Source organism: Alosa pseudoharengus, unplaced genomic scaffold (genome assembly GCF_046254945.1).
Source record: "Alosa pseudoharengus isolate Yale_2024_CS ecotype anadromous, Long Island Sound unplaced genomic scaffold, YU_APseudo_1.1 YU_APseudo_1.1_scf_6, whole genome shotgun sequence".
Taxonomy (NCBI): domain Eukaryota; kingdom Metazoa; phylum Chordata; class Actinopteri; order Clupeiformes; family Clupeidae; genus Alosa; species Alosa pseudoharengus.
In genome coordinates this window covers 39,975,100-39,998,033 of record NW_027468848.1, presented here as the reverse complement: position 1 = coordinate 39,998,033, position 22,934 = coordinate 39,975,100, and the positions used below count along the sequence as shown (strand labels likewise).

General features: G+C 42.0%; 1 protein-coding gene across 2 annotated transcripts in view; it reads left to right on the top strand.

The window, feature by feature from the left end:
- Nucleotides 1-7,799: 7,799 nt before the first annotated feature.
- LOC143106512 (tRNA (32-2'-O)-methyltransferase regulator THADA-like) overlaps nt 7,800-22,934 on the top strand; it is a 47,216-nt gene continuing 32,081 nt past the window's right edge. For both annotated transcript variants that reach the window (XM_076270815.1, XM_076270816.1), the window contains exons 1-5: nt 7,800-7,959; nt 8,108-8,282; nt 14,831-14,917; nt 15,448-15,475; nt 15,573-15,721. In XM_076270815.1, the coding sequence (XP_076126930.1) occupies nt 7,862-7,959; nt 8,108-8,282; nt 14,831-14,917; nt 15,448-15,475; nt 15,573-15,721 (537 nt within the window). In that variant the 5' untranslated portion in view covers nt 7,800-7,861. The remainder of the gene's footprint in view (nt 7,960-8,107; nt 8,283-14,830; nt 14,918-15,447; nt 15,476-15,572; nt 15,722-22,934) is intronic.

The window sequence follows — 22,934 nt, the reverse complement described above, 5'->3', positions numbered from 1 at the left end:
ACAGTTAAACACGCTGCACATAAGCCTTCAGAGGGAAAAGGCACGATACAAAACATTATACTAGCAAACTAGCAATGTATACAGTAACCACGAACATATAACAATAATTAAATGACACGCACTCGCGTTAATACCGCGGCCCATAAACAAACACTTGCGTTCTAATAGCACATTTACCACACGGAATATTATTGGCAATCTCAGCACAAATATTAACAAACAATTTGTAACTATGTAGCAGTACTTACAGGTCTTTGAACGCACACAATTTAACAATACAAATACAGTGTCCAGTCCAACGCAATAATCCACTCTGTAAAGGCTATAGCCGTCTCCAATGTATCTGCTCCTGCTCTATTCCCGCCACTGAGCACCCTCAGCGCAAGCATCCCCAGACTCACACTCTGATAGGTTGAACAAGTCAGAAGGGGTGCACGCGCTGCGAGCATGACCCAGCGGCGACAACTGGCTGCTTACGTGAACAGCGTTGTGGCTGAAACAGCAGTCCTTCGCAACACATGGCATAGGCCTATATGCAGTTGTTTGATTGCACGCATGTTTGCATTTTGCAAGGTCTATTTTCTTACGTCTGTCTGTCCCGCCTTCAACACTTTTACATACAGTATTGCCTTCAGCGCTGCGCAGCCTCAGTTCAGCTCACTTCACTTGATCAGTTCTTGGCGAACGGTAGTGTCACACGAAGTTAGCTAAACTGCTCTTTAGCAGGTCACTGGCCAGAGTGTTTGAGTTGCGAGAGCCGCTGCAGAGATTTCTTACAGAAAAAAAGTCACCGTTAGCTGCACATTTTAGTGATGAGGACTGGGTGTCAAAACTCGCTTACCTGTGTGACATATTCGGGTTGCTTAATGACCTCAACCTGTCACTCCAGGGGAGAATGACGACTGTCTTTAAACTGGCAGATAAAGTCGCTGCATTTAAAGCCAAGCTTGATTTGTGGGGACGACGAGTGGACCGGGGTGTATTTGATATGTTCCAAACAGTAGTGGGGGTTTTGGGAGAGACTGAGGCAGGGCGCTTTATCTCGCAGCTGGTGCGCGATCACCTTGTTGCGCTTTCAAATGAGTTTGAGCGTTAGGCTACTTCCCATCCTCCAAAGATCCACGGCAAACCAATGAGTGGGTCCGCAACCCATTTGTCAATATCCCGAATAGTCCTAACTTGTCAGCGCAGGAGGAAGAGCAGTTGATCGAAATTGCAAATGACGGTGGTCTTAAGAGTGTGTATAAGGAAACCTCTCTGGCGGGTTTTTGGATCAAAACCAAAGCAGAATGAATGAAAACATTTCCCACCATGTATCTATGCGAGGCCGGGTTTTCGGCAATGACTGCAACTAAGACCAAATTGCGCAATCTACTGGACATTTCAATCACACTGAGGGTGTCACTGTCTTCCATCACCCCCAGATGGAAGCTTCTTGTTGCAGGGAAACAAGCGGGGCTCCCACTGATTATATTCGTAATGCACGTTTAGTTCCCATGTTTTGTTCCCATATTTTGTTAAGCATGTTCACACTTATAGATGTAGCTTCAAGTTGTTCAATATTCATAGTTCATATTGTTCAATTTTCACTTCTTCAAGTTCACGTTTTTCACAAGAGATCGTTACCTTCACTTCTTTTCAAGTAATGCATGCACAACACATATGGAACATGGAACCCCGAACCCGGCCCTCCCCCCCCCCCGCCGTTCCGTGAAAAAAAAAATAGGAATCAAACCGGTCCATGGTACATAAAAGGTTGGGGACCCCTGCCTTATCATACTTGTTGGTTCGTACTCGTCGCTCGACTTATCATGACTAAATTCAAGATGGCGTTGAACGGTAAAATTCCTTAAGGTACTGTCTGTATAAATCGTCTTGTAAATAAACTACCAGTGCTTTTTCAAAGTTCTCTATGTCTCGTTTTAAATGTCAAGGCCCTCGGAAGTCTACCAATGAAGTATGGAGCTACTTTGAGCCTCGTAAATGGTGTAAAACAGTGATTTATTTGCATGGCTAGGCCTATGCCCGAGGCACCACAACGAAACACTGTGTTGGTAGCATTGGATTTCTGAGTGCAGAGGACAAGCCGAGGTGAGCTATGAGACATACATTCACACTCGGTATCATGTTTCAACACACTTTAGGTCAAAATCACACCGGAATTATCCTTTAATGATCACAAAATGCTAAGCATGCATGTAGGCTATTTGAGTTTCTTAAAGCTGAGCTCTGCTTAAATTGTTCAATACATGATTTCATAACAGGCCAAATAGAAAATAAATGTTCAATATACCCTAGATATCAAAAAATAAATATTAAAATCAGAAGATTTACATATGTCATGTTTGTAATGTTTCATACAGTGATGCAGGTCTACTGCTGTGAATAGGCTAAATACAACTTTGATATTTTTTATGTACTGTAGCCTATAGTTAACTTTGGCCTTGGTGCCCCCTGCCAAATATGCCCAACTGAGTGGCTTTGACCCTAAAATTATGAAGTTCCAAGCCTGGCTGTGCAGTAAGTTGGGAAATCTCCCAGAGCTAGCAGGCTGGGCTTTTAGCTTGATTGCTAGCACGTTTGACTTCCGATCCGAGTTGCTGCTGTTTGTGGGTTCGAGTCTGGGCGTGTGCACGGCTGAGCCGTGCGGTTCAACACAACGCCAGTGACACTGAGCTAGGTAATTGCTTCAAATGTGATATTTTTCTGTGGACTTATTGACCTTTCTGTTTCTCCAATGTAGCCTACTTTGCCATGTTTGAATGGCTGTGTGCATCCTTATACAAAAACCCAGAACCAGGTAAATAGACATAGCCTCGTGAGACCATCCTGATCTCGCGAGCTTCAGGGTTTCACTCGCAGATCAGTCTGGATACTTTCCGTTAAAGAAAATTTGGAGCAGTTCACCAAACGAACGTCCAATCAGCGTTGGCTTTGAGGCGGGTTGAGGTGTGACGCAACGAACAACATGACGGCATCCACAGAGATGAGCATAGCTATCGCGCAAGTTTTATTCAAATTAGAAAGTATTCCTGGGTAAACTGTGAAGCTATGAGTCTCAGCCATGCAGCTGGGAGGAATGAACGACACAGACATCCTCCACGGCTGATTCCAGTTCATAATGGAGGAATATACTATCTTCAGAAGTGTAGGGCCTACCGTGAAAACTTGATGGGAATTGTCGTTGATTTGGTTCATAAATGGTAAGTTAAAACATCTTAACGTTTGTCACGTTACCTAACTTAATTGTATGTTAAACGGCATTAGAAGAATACTTTGTTCATGTAATTGGTTGATTTGGCCCGTCGATAACCAACAAAGGTGGTGATAGACAGATGGTTTATCCAATCAGCTAACCAGTATGTCCGCCCCTTCCCAAAAGTTCTTCAATGAAAAGTTCCCAGATGGATATGCGGAGCAAATCCATCTGGCGGAGTCAGGTTAAAATAGACATGCCAGGACAGAAGAATGACATGGTCAACGTGGGCTGAGCTCAACGTTGAGCCCCGCCCACATTGAGCATAGTCTCGATCTGGATCTGCACTTGCAGCAAGGTTATGGTTCTTGCTCAGAGCCATATATCTATCATATAGATAATATCATGGCTCTGTTCTTGCCCAAGTAACCTGGCTGTAGCTCGCAGCGGGGCTGGGCTGAATGTGGGGCGGAGCCATATTGGTCATCACATCAGAATACACTCTGTCTCAATTGGTGTACTTACGTGAGTACACTTTCGTGTAGTACACTATGTGCACTGTGTGCTTACGGCGGAGTGCGCAAATTTTAACAAAATAGTATTGTCTCATATCAAACACTAACTCCGTGCACTTCACGGAAATGACGATCGCAAACATTTTAATATAACTTTATTGGCGTCCTCAATTCGACAGTGTCATGGTCATACTGTGTCAAAACATGAACCGTTTATGTTATAACTTGCTTGTACCTCCGTAAAGTCTGTTTTCCACTGCTGCTGCTTCAGCTTTCTCAACCGCGATTACCACGAGTTTGAAAACGCTCCCTCCCCTTCCGCTATTTGGGCAAGATGGCGTCCGTTAAGGGCGAAAAGTGTCCAGCCAGAGAATGTCTAATAAGGGGAGAACCGCCACTCTCGGGAAACTTCCGGTTTCTGAACTGGTTGCAGTTCCTGTTCTGGTTCCACATGAGGGCGCTCACGAATAAGTGCAGAATGAATGGAGGTCTATGGAGCTGTACCCCTCAAATCCACTTTTCTCGGGATATAATTTTTTGGCCAGAAATTGGAATGTTGCATGCGAAAGAGGGGGCAGAGAAAATATACACCGCTGAGTATTATATTTTTTGAGTCACTTATTTGTTCTAAAAAGCCTTTCAAATGCGTCAATGACGTCATTCATTAGCAGCAAGCTAGTGAGTTGTGGGCAACAACGACCCAACCTGTAAGAAATCGAAAGGACGTAAGTACTCGTTCATTCAACTTTTGACCTATAATCCATATTGATCTTGCAGAAACCACAATCCAATCTTCGATTTGTCAACGACAACCAGGTGAAAGAGACACATTTAGCCGTCTAGCTCCATAGACCCCCATTGTTTTTGCACTTATTCGTGATCGCCCCTAGCGGAACTGCAGCAGATTGCAGGTACAATGGAGTTAATAGGGAGTGATCCGGCTCTCCGTAAACGGGCTCTGGTCCAGCGTTGCACATTCAGCTTTTTGACCGTTATGAGTGCACCATACGGGAACTTGCAGCGCCATTTGTGTCAGTGACGCCACTTCCACTTGCCTCCATGGGACCTATCTTTCAAAAAATGTTGAACGCCAGTCTATACACGGGTTTCCCGTTTACCAACAAAACTAGATGCGCGCGCAGCCGCGAGGCAGAAGACGCTTGGTGGCCGTCCACAACGTTATAAACTTAACCTAAATAGTCGGCTGCTGTAAGCTACAATCGGATTTTTTTGTATACCCCTGTTGTCTCAATGATAATAACATCTCATTTCAGACTATATTTCAAAGTTTGACGTTCATTTGGATTATTAATATAACATCATATTTTGTCATTTTTGGCGAAGACATGCATTCCGTTAGGGATATTGAACATATTTAACATTCTCTCTAGCCATCGTGATTTCGAATTGGTGCAGTTTTCAGCACAAAAACTCATTTTATTCTTTTGCTCTTTTGCATTGCTCTATGCTGTTCTGTGGTGCTTTCTGCCTGTTGGTTGCGCACGCATGTTTTTGTGACGTTCCATAGAAATCCATGTATGGCGAAAAAAAAAATATTTTCTGGTCCCGGTTGACTTGTGCCTTGAATTACCCATATGATGTTTGTCAATTTTAAAGACAATTTTTCATGTAAAGACATTTGCAGTTTGTTTCGTAACTATTCAATTACAACATTGTGAAAGATCGTAATTCCAACGACTACAAACCCATCAGTCGCGCTAGTAACGTTAGCTCATTCACAGCCACACTAGATTGTACAAGCATACCAGCAACAGGTCTTAATTGGGCTTTCCTTGCCGATGAAAATACCATGAGACCATTAAACACATCAGGTAAGTTGTATTCGTCCATAGACTGTACATTAGATACTGTTAAGTGACATAGCAGGCAGCAAGATGCAACGTTAACTAGCATAACAGCTATCAGCTAGCTTCTAATCTTATCGTTTCATTACGTTGGTGACGTACATCGTTCGAGACGAGAGATGTAGTCCACTGAGCGGATTCGTACAAAATCAACATAACTTTTGAAGTCTATCGAACAACAGTACTTTCTTGACGTGAAAAATTATCTTTTAAATTCACACACATCATATGTGAAATTCGTGGCACAATTCAAATGGGACCGAAAAATAATTGTTCTCTCTCCATTAACTCCCGTTCATATTTTTTTGAAAGACAGGTCCCTTGTAGCGGAAGTAAAACGGAAGTCACTGGGACACTCTCGTTGGAATTTTCAGTGTGAACACCCTCATGCACTCAAATTAGGTATTGTAAGTGCAGAAGTAAGCGATTTGAGACACAGTCACTAGGGGAGTTCGACTTGCGGCAGATCTGTGCAGATCTGACTTGATGTGATGCATGCTGGGTTGAACACAATGCATACTGGGATGGACGCAATGCATACTGGTTAGAAATTCTGTCCGACTTCTGTCAGCCGGGGAGGGACTTACCACCGTGACACCATGTCACATGGCCTTAAAATATCGCGGGAGTCTTAGCCTGCAGACAGATCTTGCAGTTGCCTTCCACGTTCCACGAGCTGCACGAGCTGAAACACGCCCTCATGACGTCAGTTCAAAGACGTGATAGGGCCATTTGGGAGGAATGTCCTCATGACGATTATGACTGGAGGCTCATGCTGCTTCCTTATGTTGGAATATGCGAAAATAAACAGAAATCGAAGGGATACCTTCTTATATGTGATTTCTGCAACAATGGTAGGCTAGCCTACTGAAAACGTTTGGATATTCTGTTATTTTCTGCTGTTGGCTAAATAGATAGACACACATATAGGGAAAACACTTGATATTGAATTTATGTGCTACAATGCAGGCCTGTTAACTGTATGACAACAGTGGTTTATTTAAACTACATCATAAGAATTTATTTCGTCAGTCATCATGCTCATTTTAATGAGTAAGAATGAAAGTTCTGCTGTGTTTATTGCAAACAACATTCCGCGATATCTCCCGCCATGTCTCCCGCGAGTCACGTCAGGCAGATTGTAGCCTTTCCTAGCGTTCACGGGCTTCGGAAAAACCTTTCTCCGAGTGAAAACATCATCATTCCGCGTCATTCACGTCACTTAATGTGTGAGTCAGAGGTCGGAAACTGGGGCTAGATTTTGCTAACAGAGTTGCCCAGTTAGGGGCTCGTCATCACTTTTGTCGTCACGTTGTAGTTCGTTTGTAGTCCATGTGGCCTTTCATGTCCAACAGTTTTAATGTGAACTTGGGAATTTGCCCTTTTTATCACTTGAAAAGCTGCATATCTTTCTTTCACGAGCATCTTACACTATATTTTAAGCAAATACAGTTGTTTGTTTAGGATTAGTGAGTGTATGTTTTAACCTTTGTTGTGGCATCCGTGTTTGTCACACATTCGATGGCAAAGCACTTGAACACTTGCTGTCGGAAAAACAAAGTAGCCATGGGGGCGGTCCTTGTCATTCCGAGGTGCTCTGAATGCACCCTTTCTGTCCGGGATGAGCTGGCCTCTGTTGTAGCTCCTCCCGGCTAGCCTCTGAAGATCACGTTTACGTAGAAAGCCAGACGAAAGTCAGACTCAGACAAGACGAACAAGCCTATTAGGCTTGTTTGACTTCGGCTGAGTCTGACTTGGTCTGCTGTTGGCTAAATTGGTCTGACTTGGTCTGTCCCTCCCCGGCTGACAGAAGTCGGACAGAATTTCTAACCAGTATGCATTGCGTCCATCCCAGTATGCATTGTGTTCAACCCAGCATGCATCACATCAAGTCAGATCTGCACAGATCTGCCGCAAGTCGAACTCCCCTAATGTCTTCACACAAACTTGAAGTGCACCATAAGAGTAACCATTCACTCGTCCAGATGAACTAACCACTGGACGCTGGTTTTCACTTTCCCTCCCACATGGTGCTCTGACTCTACGGTATTTACAAGGTTTTGTAGGTATTTAGCTCTTTAGTTTGAGACGAAAACTCACATAGTCCTGCTTTAAAAACGTATGAATAAGTTATTGTTGAGAAAAAATACAACTGGACTGGACTTTTATTTTGACGGCGGCCACGTGGGAAGTTGCTGCTTACACCGGTTACACTGACGCATTACGAGCGTGCGTGCAGCTCATGTTCAGTTGAAATCTTTTCAAGTTAGTCATCCCACGTTGAAATGGATGCACATTTTGATAACCCTGAACTAAGAGACATATCATCATCTCATTTTGATATTCTGGAGCTTCTTTTCGGCAAACTAACAGAATGCAGAAGGTAACATTTCACGTGTTATGTTAGCCAAGTGAAGTTGACTGATGGGTCATGCAGAAAGCAGATCAATGGCATTTGACAAGATATAAGGATTTGTAAGAAAATATCACATTGCTAAGATCATTACATTTTTTTATTTTTTTTATTACAGGAGCTCCCTAAAACGCTGCAAAGAGCGTTCGCTCCAGGAAGCTTTCAAAATTCTCAAAGAGAGAGTTCGGCTGGAGTCTTTGGAAAGGTTACAGCTTCTCTCCCTCGTGAAGCTGCTTGTTGCTGTTCAGATGGAAGCGGTTAACATTCCTGTGCTGTGTCGAAAACTTGACCAGGTGTGTCTCTTTCTCTCTCAATTTCAATTTCAATTAAATTCATAAACAAAACATCACATGCACAACATGGCCTCAGACTCAGAGCAGCTGCTCATGCACTCAGGTTCGGTTCATAAAGTGTGGGGCGGGCCCCACAGGTGGGGTTTGAGGAACAGGAGGATTTTTTTTTTGTCCCTATCTAAATGATGCCTTTCGTTTTTTTAAGGGAGATCATAGATTCAAAACAAAATAACCACACACACGTTGTTAGGTTGTTGCTAGGGTAGATATAGAGGTTGTTATGCTAAATAAAGTGGTTGCTATGTTGGTTGCTAGGGTAATTAGATTAGATTACTGTAGTTTCAACTTTATTGTCATTGTGCAGAGTCTGTCTAACCAGAAGTGCAAAAAAGCAATATATACAAAGTAGGTGGTGCACATGTAATCTGCGTTGTGTTGAACCTGTGCGATTCAGCCCTGCACACGCCCGGACTCGAAATTTCCAGTGTATGTACATTCAGTGGACAATAAAGTTTTTATCTATCTATCTAACCTGCGAACAGCAGCACCTTGGATTGGGAGGCGAGCATGCTGACAGTTGAGCCAATAGCCCAGGCTACTGGCTCGCATGCTAGCAGCACTCTTGAGGTGTCGGGGAGTGAGGTTTACCAACGTTCCACAAGCACAGCTAAGCGAGCTGGCATCCTTTATAGGGCTGGGATAAACGATTGTTTTTTAAACGATTAATCTAGCGATTATTTTTTCGATGCATCGATTAATCTAACGATTCATTTTTTCAGTCCGATTCGATTTCGACTCGATTCGATTATCGATTAACTACCCATTAATTCACTAATAGCAACTTATGTTTATTTACATATCTGAATGCAGGGTTCGTACGGGTGCTTGAAATCCTTGAAAATGCTTGAATTTTAATGTTGCGTTTTCAAGGTTTGAAAAGTGCTTGAAAATGCTTAAAATTGTAAGTGTATTTCTTTTGACACAAATAGCTATCTGACGGAATAGTTATATAGCTTAGCCTATTAGATGCAGAAAGTCGGAGAGTTTAAAATTAAAACTTCTCTACCATGGTCCTCGCTTGCGCCTCTGCGTGTGTGACTGATCTGCCCAGTGTATGGATCTGCCTGTTTTCATGCGTGACAACGCCCCCCTGCACACAGTCGGAGATGACCATGAAGTGAGGTTGCCGTTTTAATGAGCGTTGGTTAGAAAACAGCTATTTCGGACTGCTGAACAGAAATCATGTAGGGTCATACAGATGCATTGCTAGCTATGTCGCCATTAAAGCGAACATATTACTGAATAGGCTACTTAGCTCCAATCATTGGAAGACAAGGAGAAAGTTAGGTTGAAGAGGGAGACGAAACTTTATGGTATGTGAATGCAAAACCGCACCAGTCATGTTTATGGCCGTATCTACCATAGAGGTCACCTTTCTTTCTTCAAATTTCGTTTTATTTATTAACGAAAAATAGCCAAGAAGACAATTATCCTTGCATCAACGCACCGTCACGCAACACTTAGTTGTAGATACCTCTTGACATGTCAAAACGAAAGTAGAGTTGACTGCCATCGCGGAGCTATGTCCTAACTAACGAACGCAACACAGTGTCTCACGCAGCTCAAATAAACTCGAATACCCACAAATCCATTGTCCAAAATAAATAATCGTCAGACCTGAACAAAGGCTGACTTCAAGGCCTACTCAAAATTTTATGCTAAAATTCAGTGGAGTTGCAGCTAGCTAAACTGCACTGAAAATTAGATATCAGAGTCTGGACCAATAGTAGCATATAGATAGTAGCATAGTAGATAATAGTAGATATTTATATGGATATTATCTAAGCATGATATTGATTATTGGTCAGTTATTTACACAGGAGACAGGAGAAGGGAAATCAGGCAGAAAGGCGGAAAGGAGGAGAAAGAGTTAGGAGAAGAGAGGGAAATAATAGGCAAAGGGCCCTCACAAGTGAGTGAGAGTCAAGATGTGACAGTCACTGTGTCAGAAGGTACAAGCTCCGCAGCCTATGACCCTAAGCATGCTAAACTTGACATCCAAACAGTATTCTAACGTTAGCTTTGAGATACTGCTTGATTGCACACTGTAACTTAACTTAGTTTAGTCTCCTCAATGTACTATGTTGTGATAAGACCTTAGCAGAGTTTACTTTAACTTTAATGCAGCAGTTTTGAACAAATTTGTGCAGCATGGTCACGATGCTAAGCGGATTTAATAGCAATTTAGCCCACTGTGTTCTATGCAGTGCTTCTATGTGGCAACAACAATCCTTCAACAATCGTGCATATTTTGTTAAATGCACATGCAGAGGAGGAGCAGCGGGCTCGTTACGAGAGAGAGCGGGCGGGGCGAGGAAAGGCTGTGTGAGTAAAAAGTGCAGCTCAATGAAATTATTTTATCTTATCTTTAATTTAAATAGTAGGCCTACAAAATAGAACATCAATGTGTGGTGGCCGGTTTTGATTTCGTGGTGCCCAGCCACAGATTAGTATGGAAAACACTGAAGGTGTAAAATTCAAAATATTTAGCAGCACACGTTATGCTTGACGAATCGACGCTCATATTTTGTGTCGACGTATTTTTTGCGTCGACGTCATCGATTACACTCACCCCCCTAAACCTCACTCCCGATCCGGGTCACGGCACCAATGGAACCTGCGTTGTGTTGAACCTGCGCGATTCAGCCCTGCACACGCCCGGACTCGAACCAGTGAACAGCAGCACCTCGGATCGGGAGGCGAGCGTGCTGACAATTGAGCTAAAAGCCCAGACTCTTGAGGCGTCGGGGAGTGAGGTTTATGGAGTAAAACTTGTGCCACCTTAAACCGAATTTCAATATGTTGTATTTGCATTTGAATTGCTGAATTTGAACAATTGTATTGGAAAAACAAATTTGAATAGTATATGTTGAAACTGAATTCATTAGATTGTAACTGAATCCGTCAACTTGAAATTGAATATAATATTTTGAAATTGAACTCATTTGCTCTGATACATAAATTATCCTGACTGAAAATGTCGCTCTTGGAACTTTCACATTCAGTTCTCACAATTCAGTTTCAAAACGTGAAATTAAATTTCAGTCTACCGAGACAAAAACAGCTTGTAGCTAAGGAAGAGCAATCGAGTGCAGAGCTATTGTGATCGCGTGACTAGTGCCAAGCGCGAAGCAAAGAGCATAGTGTGGGCACTTGGTTTGCACGGTTATTAGATCTGCACGCACGATTCATAAAACACATTACGATTGTAGGCCTACTGTCTCACCTACCGTTTATGTAATTTTAACCCACCCAGCCATCAAACATCGATGTAGCCTAGGCCTACTTACCTACCTTTTTTGTAATTTTAAACAAATAAAACATTTTTTGCAGTATTACATCTAAAACTTCTAGCCTGTCAATCCTTGAAGTACAGAACTACCCAGCTAGCCATCAAACATCGATGTATGGTCTTACCTACCGTTTTTGTAATTTTAAATAGGCTAAAACATTTTTTGCAGTAGGCTATTTCAAACTTCCAGCCTGTCAGTCCATACAGAACTACTCAGCTAGCCATCAAACATCAATGTACTGTCTACCAATTGCAGTACTAAATTGCAAACTTCTAGCCTGTCATTCTTTAAAATGTCATGGGCATAACTTTCTCTCGTTTTCGTTTTTCCTACTCAACTACTGCTCTATTTCTTATCCTGGACTGCCACCTACTGGATAGAAAAGGCAACAACCTAGTAATTATGTGAATAAAAATCTACATGTTTGAATGACCAAAAAAGGACAAATCATTACCGTTTTCTTACGTTTAAAGCCACTCTTGTAATACTATGATGTGTAGGCTACCTTTATTAGCTTCCAATTACATATGGTTATGGTTACGCTTTTGTCCAAAGCAACATAAATACAAAACAATATAATACTTAAAATTTAACAGGGAACAAATTAAGATGTTGGTCAGACTATAATAAAGAGAATAGCAATAATAAACAACCATGTCAATTCAATCAATAGCCTAATGACATAAACAATGAGAAAAAAGGGAAAATAGTAATAATAAACAATAATGTACATTCAGTCAATAATATAATAAAAATAACAATAGCATGGTAAGACTACATTATGGAGAATATCAATAATAAACAACAATGTCAAATTAATCAACAGCCTTATGAAAATGAAACAATACTATACAAACCATAGGTGTTAATGAACTAAGTGCATGTTGAACAGATACGTCTTTAGACCCCTGTTAAAAGACCCAAAACTATCACAGGAACAGAGAGCACTGGGCAACTCATTCCACCAACATGGAACCACTGAGGAAAAGTCTTGAATTTGACCTATGTCTGGTCGACACAACAGACGCTCTTCAGAAGACCGCAGTGGGCAGTTGGGGATGTACGTCTTGATCATTGAATTAAAATAACAAGGAGCAGATCCGGTCAGTGTCCTATAGGCCAAAGTGAGAGATTTAAATTGAATTCTGCCTAATAGGGAGCCAATGGAGAGTAACTAGGAGAGGAGTTACATTAATCCTCTTTGGCTGATTAAAGACCAGGCGTGCGGCAGCATTCTGAATCAGCTGTAACAATCTTACTACACAAGCAGGTAAACCAGCTAATAGTAAATTACAATAGTCCAGCTTGGAGATGACCATGGCCTGAACAAGAAGTTGTGTGGAATCCTGTGTCAGATAAGGTCTGATCTTCCTTATGTTGCAAAGGATAAACCTACATGATTTTGCAATTGCATCATATCTAATAGCTGATTACACACATAAACTAAAATTTAGATTGCCCATACATTTGGAAATCCATTTGGAAATCCATCACCACCAATGGCAAACAAATCAATTCCAGAGAAAACAACAGTGGACATGTTTATTAGTGTGTAAAGTGTTTTACAATATGTGTTGCATCTTGCAAAGATATTTATTAAGAGAAATCAAGCTTCGGTGTCCATGTCTGATCGGTGCCAGTCCAAAGGTCCATTGTCCTCAGTCTATCTCAATGTCCACTGTTCATTGAGGCCTCTCAACCTATGAAAATAAAACCAACAAATAATCAGTGTTTAGCTTAAAGGTCTACTGTGAGTCTTTCTCGTTAATTGTTTATTCATCTCTGCGCAAAGAGGTCTCATAAGCATCAGGCAATCAGGATACAGAGACAAGTCTGTGCACCTAAGAGACAATCAGTTGTTTCTCACACACACATTCATACCTTGCATCGTATACATCATAATAAATATCATTACACCTTCTCTGCACACACACGACTTGGTCAATACAATGAGTTAATTAAGAACCAAGGACATTTCTATCGTCATACAACACATTATTTGCAATCTACACCCACATTACTGAAACAGAAGTATCAAGACAACACACAGTTAAAGTATAATAATTAGGTTATTGTAATATAATGTGTCTATTTCTCAATAACTTTTACAAAATCTGCATGGAGTCGATGAAGAAGCATAAATCAGCCTGTAAAAAATACTGTTAAACTAGGGTCTCTTGAGTCTTGATCATATTATCGATATAGAACATATTCAGTTTGAAACTCTTAGAAGCTAGCTAGCTACCATTTGCTAACAAAGTTATCGCAATCCAGTTGCCTGGCAACATCACGGCACGAAAAAATTGCCCCACGCCAGGTAGCATTAGCTAACAGACAACACAATGATGAAAAAAGCTTAACTAGGGGGACATATCCAGTTTTCCATGAATGATACTGTTTAACCTGAGATTGTAACGTGTTCTTACAGGCCTAAAAGGCACAATGATATGATAATGATATGATAATGACCAATCATATTGTTCTATCAAAGAGTAACGTCTGCTAGTAGCCTAACTGGTTCTGAACTATGGAAAAAACTTTAACTTAGTCGATGAAACTATGCTGGCTAGCCAGACAGCGCTAGCATATAATGTACATTATATACAAAGTAACGTTAACAGACATGACATATGCACTCAGATTCTCAAAGGCATCAATACTGTCTCGATCGAGGCGCCTGTCCCATACCTCAAGGTTTTTGGCGAATGCAGTAATCTTTCCAAATATATCGCTAAGATAGGCCAAAGTGCGGAGAACAGATGCGCTTTTAAGGGCCGGGTCTTTATGAAATTCGCCAATCTCACAACCTCGTTCAAAATCTCATTCAGGTCGGGACTAAGCTGCCTTGATGCGAACGCTTCTCTATGAATAACACAGTTGCGCATAGGGTGCTACCTAGGCCTAGGCTACAGATAATTGTTTTTTTTTTAAAATCCTGTTTTTCACGTCAGTTCGCACCTGGCATGCCTCCGCGACCCACAGTTTGAGAAACGCTGCACTACATCCTTTTGTTATATTGAAATTTGTTTTCATCACAGCCTTGTTACAACATTGTAACTGTCTGTATGTATAAATGAAGTATTAATCAATATTTGTTAGATGTGAAATAGATAGATAGACAGATACTTTATTGATCCCTAGGGGAAATTCAAAATGCAGATTGTCCATAATTTGTCCCATTTTTGCCTGCTGTAGATGGTCCAGTTCATTGGTGAAATGAATTCAGATATTGTTTATGAAGAAATTCAGCTACACATTAATACTTTAATGCACAGCGACCAGGTAAGATGTATTGTCAGGTTAAACCATATTGCACTACTCCACTTGCACTACTCCACTTACACTTGCACACTTTGCAACTTGTTGTTGTTGTCCTGTTGTCCTGAAAACACTTCTGAACACACTTCTGCTGCTCTTACATAACTTGCACCACTATGCCACTTGCATACTTAGGTCAAACAGAACTACCTCAGCCATTTATTGGCTTGACTTTTGCACTATTATATTGACTGTCTACTGTATGCACAATTGCATTTCAACCAAATTTTGCTGCTCTTATTTCTTCATTGTATGTGCCTTCTTATTTACTTTTTATATTGTTTATTGAATGTTATGTTTGTCTGTGGACCTAATTGGTTAAAATATGTCTTGTCTCCACCGTGGGATAGTGGGAAATGTAATTTCGATCTCTTTGTATGTCTTGACATGTGAAGAAATTGACAATAAAGCAGACTTTGACTTTGACTTGACTTTGATGAAGGAACAACGGTCTTAATCAAGGCAGTAAAAATGTTTTATGTTCTCTTTTTCAGATAATGTCAATTGGAGATCTCCAGTTAGGTGTGTCAGATAAATATAGAACATGGGCATTATATAAATACTGCATTTTCCATTTAATTCCATTTTATTTCATGTTTTTATATAATTTCTTGTACAGTGTCTATGTTCCTGGAGAGCAGCACTCTTGGCCAAGGAATTTTAAGACGAGAGAGCCATTCTGTACTTGCTAAAGTTGCTGAAGTCTTTGTGTCTTCTCAAGAAGAGGATGTTTTGAGAAATGAAACTTTGTGTTACCAGGCTGTCAAGGTATGAAATTTTACTATGCAATCTACTTGCTGATTTTTAGAGATTGACATTTCTATGATCTGCAGGCATGGTTGTTCATATAGGCGAAATGGGTGGTCGCAGCATATTTCTTTTTGCAAAAAATAACAGGAACATTTGTGACCTTTCATTTGTGTGAATCGGTTTGCTGTCATTTGCTCTTCACATTGATTATATCAGGTCACTGTGTAGACAGGAGTGGGCGCCCTCTCTATTTTGTGCAGGTGTCAGGTTGCTGTGAAGGTTTCACACAGAGATTTTGGAAGGGGAGGGGGCAGGGGTAACTATAAAATAGCGCACAAGTTGCCTACCTATAGAGTGTGAAAGTGACCACCGTCATTTGAATGTGGCCGATAAGGGGTAACAAGCCTCCATGACAACTTTTAAGTAAGTGGTAGAAGACCCAGCAATCACTTTGTAGACAAGCATTAGTCACTTGAATTTGATGCAGATGGCTAAGTGTGACCCCTGTGAAATTGGCACCCCATATGATGAAAACATTGATACAATTATTCTGATTTGTTTGTGCATGTTTTTGCACAAACCGTCTAAAAGAAATTAAACATTAACTTGTTTTGTGACCTGGGTTCACTAAGCACCCACTGTTTGTGCAGTCAAAATAAACATTTGTGCATCATTGTTTCTTATGTTATTTAGCACTTTTTAGTTGAGGATTGACATCACTCAGCACCCCATTAACACCCAAATGACTCCAAAATGGTTAGAATTGTTTGTGTATCTTTTGTGCACATTTGTGCAGTCAACATAAACATTTGTGCAGCATAATTTTTTTAAAACATTGTTTGCTTGGCGAGTGATGTCACTAAGCACCCCCTTAAAGGACAATTCCGGCGCAAAATGAACCTGGGGGTTAATAACACATTTGTACGAGTTTGACCGTTCGCTGGGATTTATTTTCATGCTAGTCGAATGTGACCAGTTTTATTGCAAACCGCTAATTAGCTTTTAACACTAGCCTTCGGGGCACACGTACAGTAGAAAGAAATCGCTATTTCTATACCACTAACAAGGCTCAAAATAGCACCACACTTAAACAGTAGCATAATGAGGGTCTCTACATGTAAACCGAAGCATTGAGAACTTTGTAAGTGTACAGGCAGTTTATTAAAAAGAAACACATTACCGTTCACGTCTGGTTGTTCACATATACAGGCAGGCGATGTGAACTAAAATCATGTAATTTGCTCAATATAGGCCTATCAGAAATAAGCTCCGATGTAACATAACTTGTATAGTGTACTTACTTAGTGGATGTCCATCTGGTCTCTCTGGTATGGATCGCCTCCAATTTCTTTTCGGGACATGGAAAAAAGTTTCAACTACAGCCCTGTTTATCAATGAGGGGGAATCTTCAGACTCTACAAAACACTGCGTCTCTTGGGGGTCGCGACGCAACAGGTCCCACTCCATGCAACACAGGCACTCCTCTTCGGTGGCTATAGCTTCACAATGTCCGCAGGTAGCCTACAGTTTCTAGAAGTGCGAGGCTGTGTGCAGCATTGACTACAGGTAGCTCTCTCTCTCTCATAGCCCTTTCACGGAGCTCCGCAGCTCTTCGTTGGTAGGCTATATTCCGACGTCCAATAAGGGTTCATCCTCGATGTCTTCAAATTCGTTCAAATAGCCTGCCATCTCTTATGTCTCCTGTTGCGTTCAGTGCTTCTCTTTTGCACAGTCCTTTCTTTCAGCAACAACGTTTCACATGAGATTCACTTCACATCCCAGAGTTTCGTTTTCCCAAGGCGCCTGCCTGTATGTGAACCAGACGTGAACGGTAATGTGTTTCTTTTTAATAAACTGCCTGTACACTTACAAAGTTCTCAATGCTTCGGTTTACATGTAGAGACCCTCATTATGCTACTGTGTAAGTGTGGTGCTATTTTGAGCCTTGTTAGTGGTATAGAAATAGCGATTTCTTTCTACTGTACGTGTGCCCCGAAGGCTAGCGTTAAACACTAATTAGCGGTTTGCAATAAAACTGGTCACATTCGACTAGCATGAAAATAAATTCCAGTGAACGGTCGAACTCGTACAAATGTGTTATTAACCCCTAGGTTCATTTTGCGCCGGAATTGTCCTTTAACACGCAAATGACTCCAAAATAGTTGGAATTGTTTGTGCATCGTATGTGCAGGCAAAATAAAAATGTGTGCGCAAAACGTCTTAGAGAAATAAAACATTAACTTGTTTATTGACTTGGGGTCACTCAGCACCCCATTAAAGGGATATTCCACCATTTGTGGAATTACACTCATTTTCCACCTCCCCTTGAGTTAAACAATTGAGTTTTACCTTTCTCCAGTTCATCCAGCCGTTCTGAGTCTGGCGATACCACGTTAAGCTCCAGCCTAGCATAGATCATTGAATCGGATTAGACCATTACCATCTTCCCTGCTAGCATCACGTTTAAAAGTGACTAAGATTTCCAGTAATAAAGTTTGAAACTGTAATAAGACCAACGGAAAATGAAACGTGCTGATTTTCTAGGCTGATTTGACATGGAACAATACTCTCATAATAATCAAGGAAGACCATGGGCGCAGCAGCACAATGATATGCAGCACCTGAAAATAGTCCCTGTAGGCTAACTTCCAGCAACTAGGTTGAGCTGCAGCGAGATGCTAATGGTCTAATGAGATTCAATCAAGGGCATAGTATAAAACTTTTTCTAAACAACAAAAACAGAAAGGTTGCAGACAGAAAATGTAGAGGAGTCATTTCCGATGGAAGAACAAAATGCTGAATGAAGCCCAAAGCTTCACTGATGTTAAAGCACACCCACATGACGGTAAAATAAAACTAAACAAAAGGTAAATTTAGCAAAGGTGGCCAAATTAATACAGTATAGGCTATTGCTAGGCGTGAAATTAGGCTACTTTTAGCTGACTAGTGCCGAACTTGAATTCTTTGAATGTTGCACCCTGTTAGAGACCAACTCAAAAGTGAAGTTAATTTCCAAAATGACTAACGAGTAAAGTAATTTCAGTGACTTGTAACTTGTTACTTATTTTGAGTTACGACCCCAACACTGTATACGGCTCTGCATTCCACAAGCCTAGAGCATCCTCTCGCGGCTGTAGATGGTAATGTTTACTCCTTGGTTCATGTCAGACAGTATGAATTAACATTTGAAATCATGTTAAATTATATATATTTTGATATATAAGTCACCAGCCAAACTATGAAAAAAAGTGTGACTTATAGTCCGGAAAATATGGTAGCATTCGAACTGCACAGGAGTTCTAATAAACCGTAACCTAGACCTCCGTTTTCTAGCGGACCCTGGTCTGTACCTGGGTTCAGTAGACTGCATTCACATTAGCAAAAATCAAACAAACTCTGGTCTGGACCAAACGGTCTAGTGTGAATGCGCCCTTAGTTAGTTCTGCGCAATATTTCCACAGATGTCCGCAGTGGTAAGTCTTCCAGCAAACTTTTACAGCTGCCTTTTTTGCTTCTTTTCCCGCATGGAGTTTGATTAGGCACCTGTGATTTCTATGTCTATCTTTTATCTTCCCTAAACCCCAAACATTTTCTAAACCGGTAGTTTGACTTAACAATAGGCTACGTTGTTAGGCTATGTTCACACGTGGTCGGCTACTTTCATAAGCGGACATTTCACCCTCTCCGTTTTCAAAAATAACATTGTCAGTTTTCAGAAAAATGTTTGTTTACACTAACCTATTACATTACATCTAAAGAGCTGGGTCTTCAGGAGTTTTTTTAAAATGGAGAAGGATGTCCCTGCCCTTGTAGGAACTGGCAGTGTGTTCCACCAGCGAGGAACAACAGATGAGAAAAGTTTGGTTTGGCCTGAGCGTACCGGTGGTAGAGCTAGACGTCGTTCGTCTGAGGAGCGCAGCTGTCTGGTGGTAGTGTATGTCTGTATGAGGGCATTCAAGTAGGTGGGAGCAGAACCGGAGACTACTTTGTAGGCAAGGGTTAGAGCCTTGAATTTGATGCGGGCCGCCATAGGTAGCCAGTGTAGCTGGATGAGCAGCGGGGTAACATGTGCCCTTTTGGGTTGGTTGTAGACCAGGCACGCCGCCGCGTTCTGGATCATCTGAAGGGGTTTCACTGCGCAGGCTGGGAGACCTGTCAGGAGGGCGTTGCAGTAGTCGAGTCGTGAGATGACTATCGCCTGAACCAGGAGTTGGGTAGCATCTTGAGTCAAGTAAGTCCTGATTTTCCGTATGTTGTAGAATGCGAAACGGCATGACCGGGCAACATGATCTGAGAAGTTCAGTTGGTTGTCGAGAACAACTCCTAGATTTCTTGCAGTCCTGGTAGGTGAAACAGACAGGGAGTCAAATTTGATGTTGATGTCGTGGTGTATGGTAGGTTTAGCTGGGAGGACCAGCAGTTCAGTCTTTGAGAGGTTCAGCTAGAGGTGGTGTGCCTTCATCCATGTAGCTATGTCTGAGAGGCAGTCCGAGATCCGTGCTGAAACCAAGGGGTCATCAGGTGAAAAGGACAGATAGAGCTGTGTGTCGTCTGCATAGCAGTGGTATGAGAAGCCATGCGAACGGATAATCTGTCCCAAGGAGGTGGTGTAGATAGCAAAGAGAAGGGGGCCCAGCACTGAGCCCTGGGGGACCCCTGTGGTGAGATGGTGAGGTGCAGATAGTTGACCAAGCCATGATACGTTAAACGAGCGTCCTGTGAGGTAGGATTCAAACCAGGAGAGAGCAGAACCGGAGATTCCCATGTTAGCGAGTATAGAGAGAAGGATGCGGCGATTAACCGTGTCAAAGGCAGCCGATAAGTCAAGCAGAATGAGTACTGATGACCGAGCGGTCGCCCTGGCTTCTTTTAAGGCTTCTGTTACAGACAGCAGAGCCGTTTCGGTAGAGTGGCCGCTTTTGAATCCAGACTGATTTGGATCCAGAAGGTTGTTCTGTGAAAGGAAGTCAGAGACCTGTTTGGAGACTGCTCGTTCAATGCCTTTGGATAGGAAAGGCAGGAGTGAGACAGGGCGGTAGTTCTCGACTTGAGCAGGGTTGAGAGAAGGTTCCTTAAAGGAACACCCCCCCCAATGTCAGTAGTAATATATGTTCTTACCTTAACTTTCACGAGTTGAGTCATACCTCTCCCGTGTCCGTACGTGCACTCAAACGCTCTGGTGCGCGGCTGGACTGTGTTAGCATGTTGCTATGCTAGCGGGCTTTGACGGCAACTAAGCGTAGAAGTAATCAAAAACATCCACGTTTTACCGACTTAAATACAGTTGCACGAGTAGTTGATAGAAATGCTACGGCCACGCAACGTGAAACGTGGCGATTTTCCAAGCGAATAAACCGGAGAACTACAATGTGTGGCGCAATAGCACTTGGGAGTACTTCGACCTAGCGTAGTAGTATTGTTAACACCTAATTGTAGATCCTATCCACCACAGAGTTTAGAATCCATGCTGGATCGACCCTCAGCCTCTCCCTCCCCTCTGAGCGAGAGAGAGGCACACACACTAGAGATGCGCTGATGGGCTATTATTTCAAACATAACTGCATAGCAAAACTTATCATCCATCAGCCATCCATCAACACCAAAGTTTTTTGACCAATTTTCGAAACGGCACCCGCCGACCATCCGCTGGTTGTTTTAATGTAGGCTATATATATAGAGTTCCGGTTCCGGCGCCGTCAGGTGAGGCAGCCTACTCATCCCCTGGGGATCAATAAAGTATCTATCTATCTATCTATCTATCTATATGGGTGATACAGCGCTGCTGACGTGAGGCTAGAAAGCCCTTGCCTGTTCTAGGAAGACTGATCCAATGCAGCAAATATATTAAAAGGCTAAAGTCGTACATTGGCTATGTTGTAGCCTATCCCCAGAATATCAGCAGCAAACTCAGTCTCTGTCTCGCAAAACAGTCTCCAAATAAAACGCACATCGGCCTGTTGCCTATACTGCCAGCTTGTGAAAATATATCGTCCAAAATGCTTGATTGCATTGCATTCTCCACATTTTTAGCTACATTTTCATGTACCACATCAGCATTTTTGTTCAGTGAATCTTTTGTAAATTGCTTTAAAATGAATTGCGCTGTCTGTCTGAAAAAGACGCGCTCGTGCAGTCAAAATGAATGGGAGTCTTCAGAACAGGCTTTCAGTCACCCTGACATAACAGTGTGTAAAGTAGCCTATAATGTGAATGACTTGTTATTTTATCAAGGATTTCTTTCTTTTTGCAAAAAATAAAGTACAATAGGCATTAATTAGTAGGCCAGGAGCATGTTGAAATTATGTGGCAAATTGCGTTTTTTATTACAATGATAAAATTGTAAAAGGACATGACCGAAGCTGAGGCAAGCCAGCAATAGGCCTATGGGCCCGACGGTAATTGTAAAGCAATTTACAAAAGATTCACTGAACAAAAATGCTGATGTGGTACATGAAAATGTAGCTAAAAATGTGGAGAATGCAATGCAATCAAGCATTTTGGACGATATATTTTCACAAGCTGGCAGAAAAGGCAACAGGGCGATGTGCGTTTTATTTGGAGACTGTTTCGCGAGACAGAGACTGAGTTTGCTGCTGATATTCTGGGGATAGGCTACAACATAGCCAATGTACGACTTTAGCCTTTTAATATATTTGCTGCATTGGATCAGTCTTCCTAGAACAGGCAAGGGCTTTCTAGCCTCACGTCAGCAGCGCTGTATCACCCATATAGCCTACATTAAAACAACCAGCGGATGGTCGGCGGGTGCCGTTTCGAAAATTGGTCAAAAAACTTTGGTGTTGATGGATGGCTGATTGATGATAAGTTTTGCTATGCAGTTATGTAGCCCATCAGCGCATCTCTAGTGTGTGTGCCTCTCTCGCTCAGAGGGGAGGGAGAGGCTGAGGGTCGATCCAGCATGGATTCTAAACTCTGTGGTGGATAGGATCTACAATTAGGTGTTAACAATACTACTACGCTAGGTCGAAGTACTCCCAAGTGCTATTGCGCCACACATTGTAGTTCTCCGGTTTATTCGCTTGGAAAATCGCCACGTTTCACGTTGCGTGGCCGTAGCATTTCTATCAACTACTCGTGCAACTGTATTTAAGTCGGTAAAACGTGGATGTTTTTGATTACTCCTACGCTTAGTTGCCGTCAAAGCCCGCTAGCATAGCAACATGCTAACACAGTCCAGCCGCGCACCAGAGCGTTTGAGTGCACGTACGGA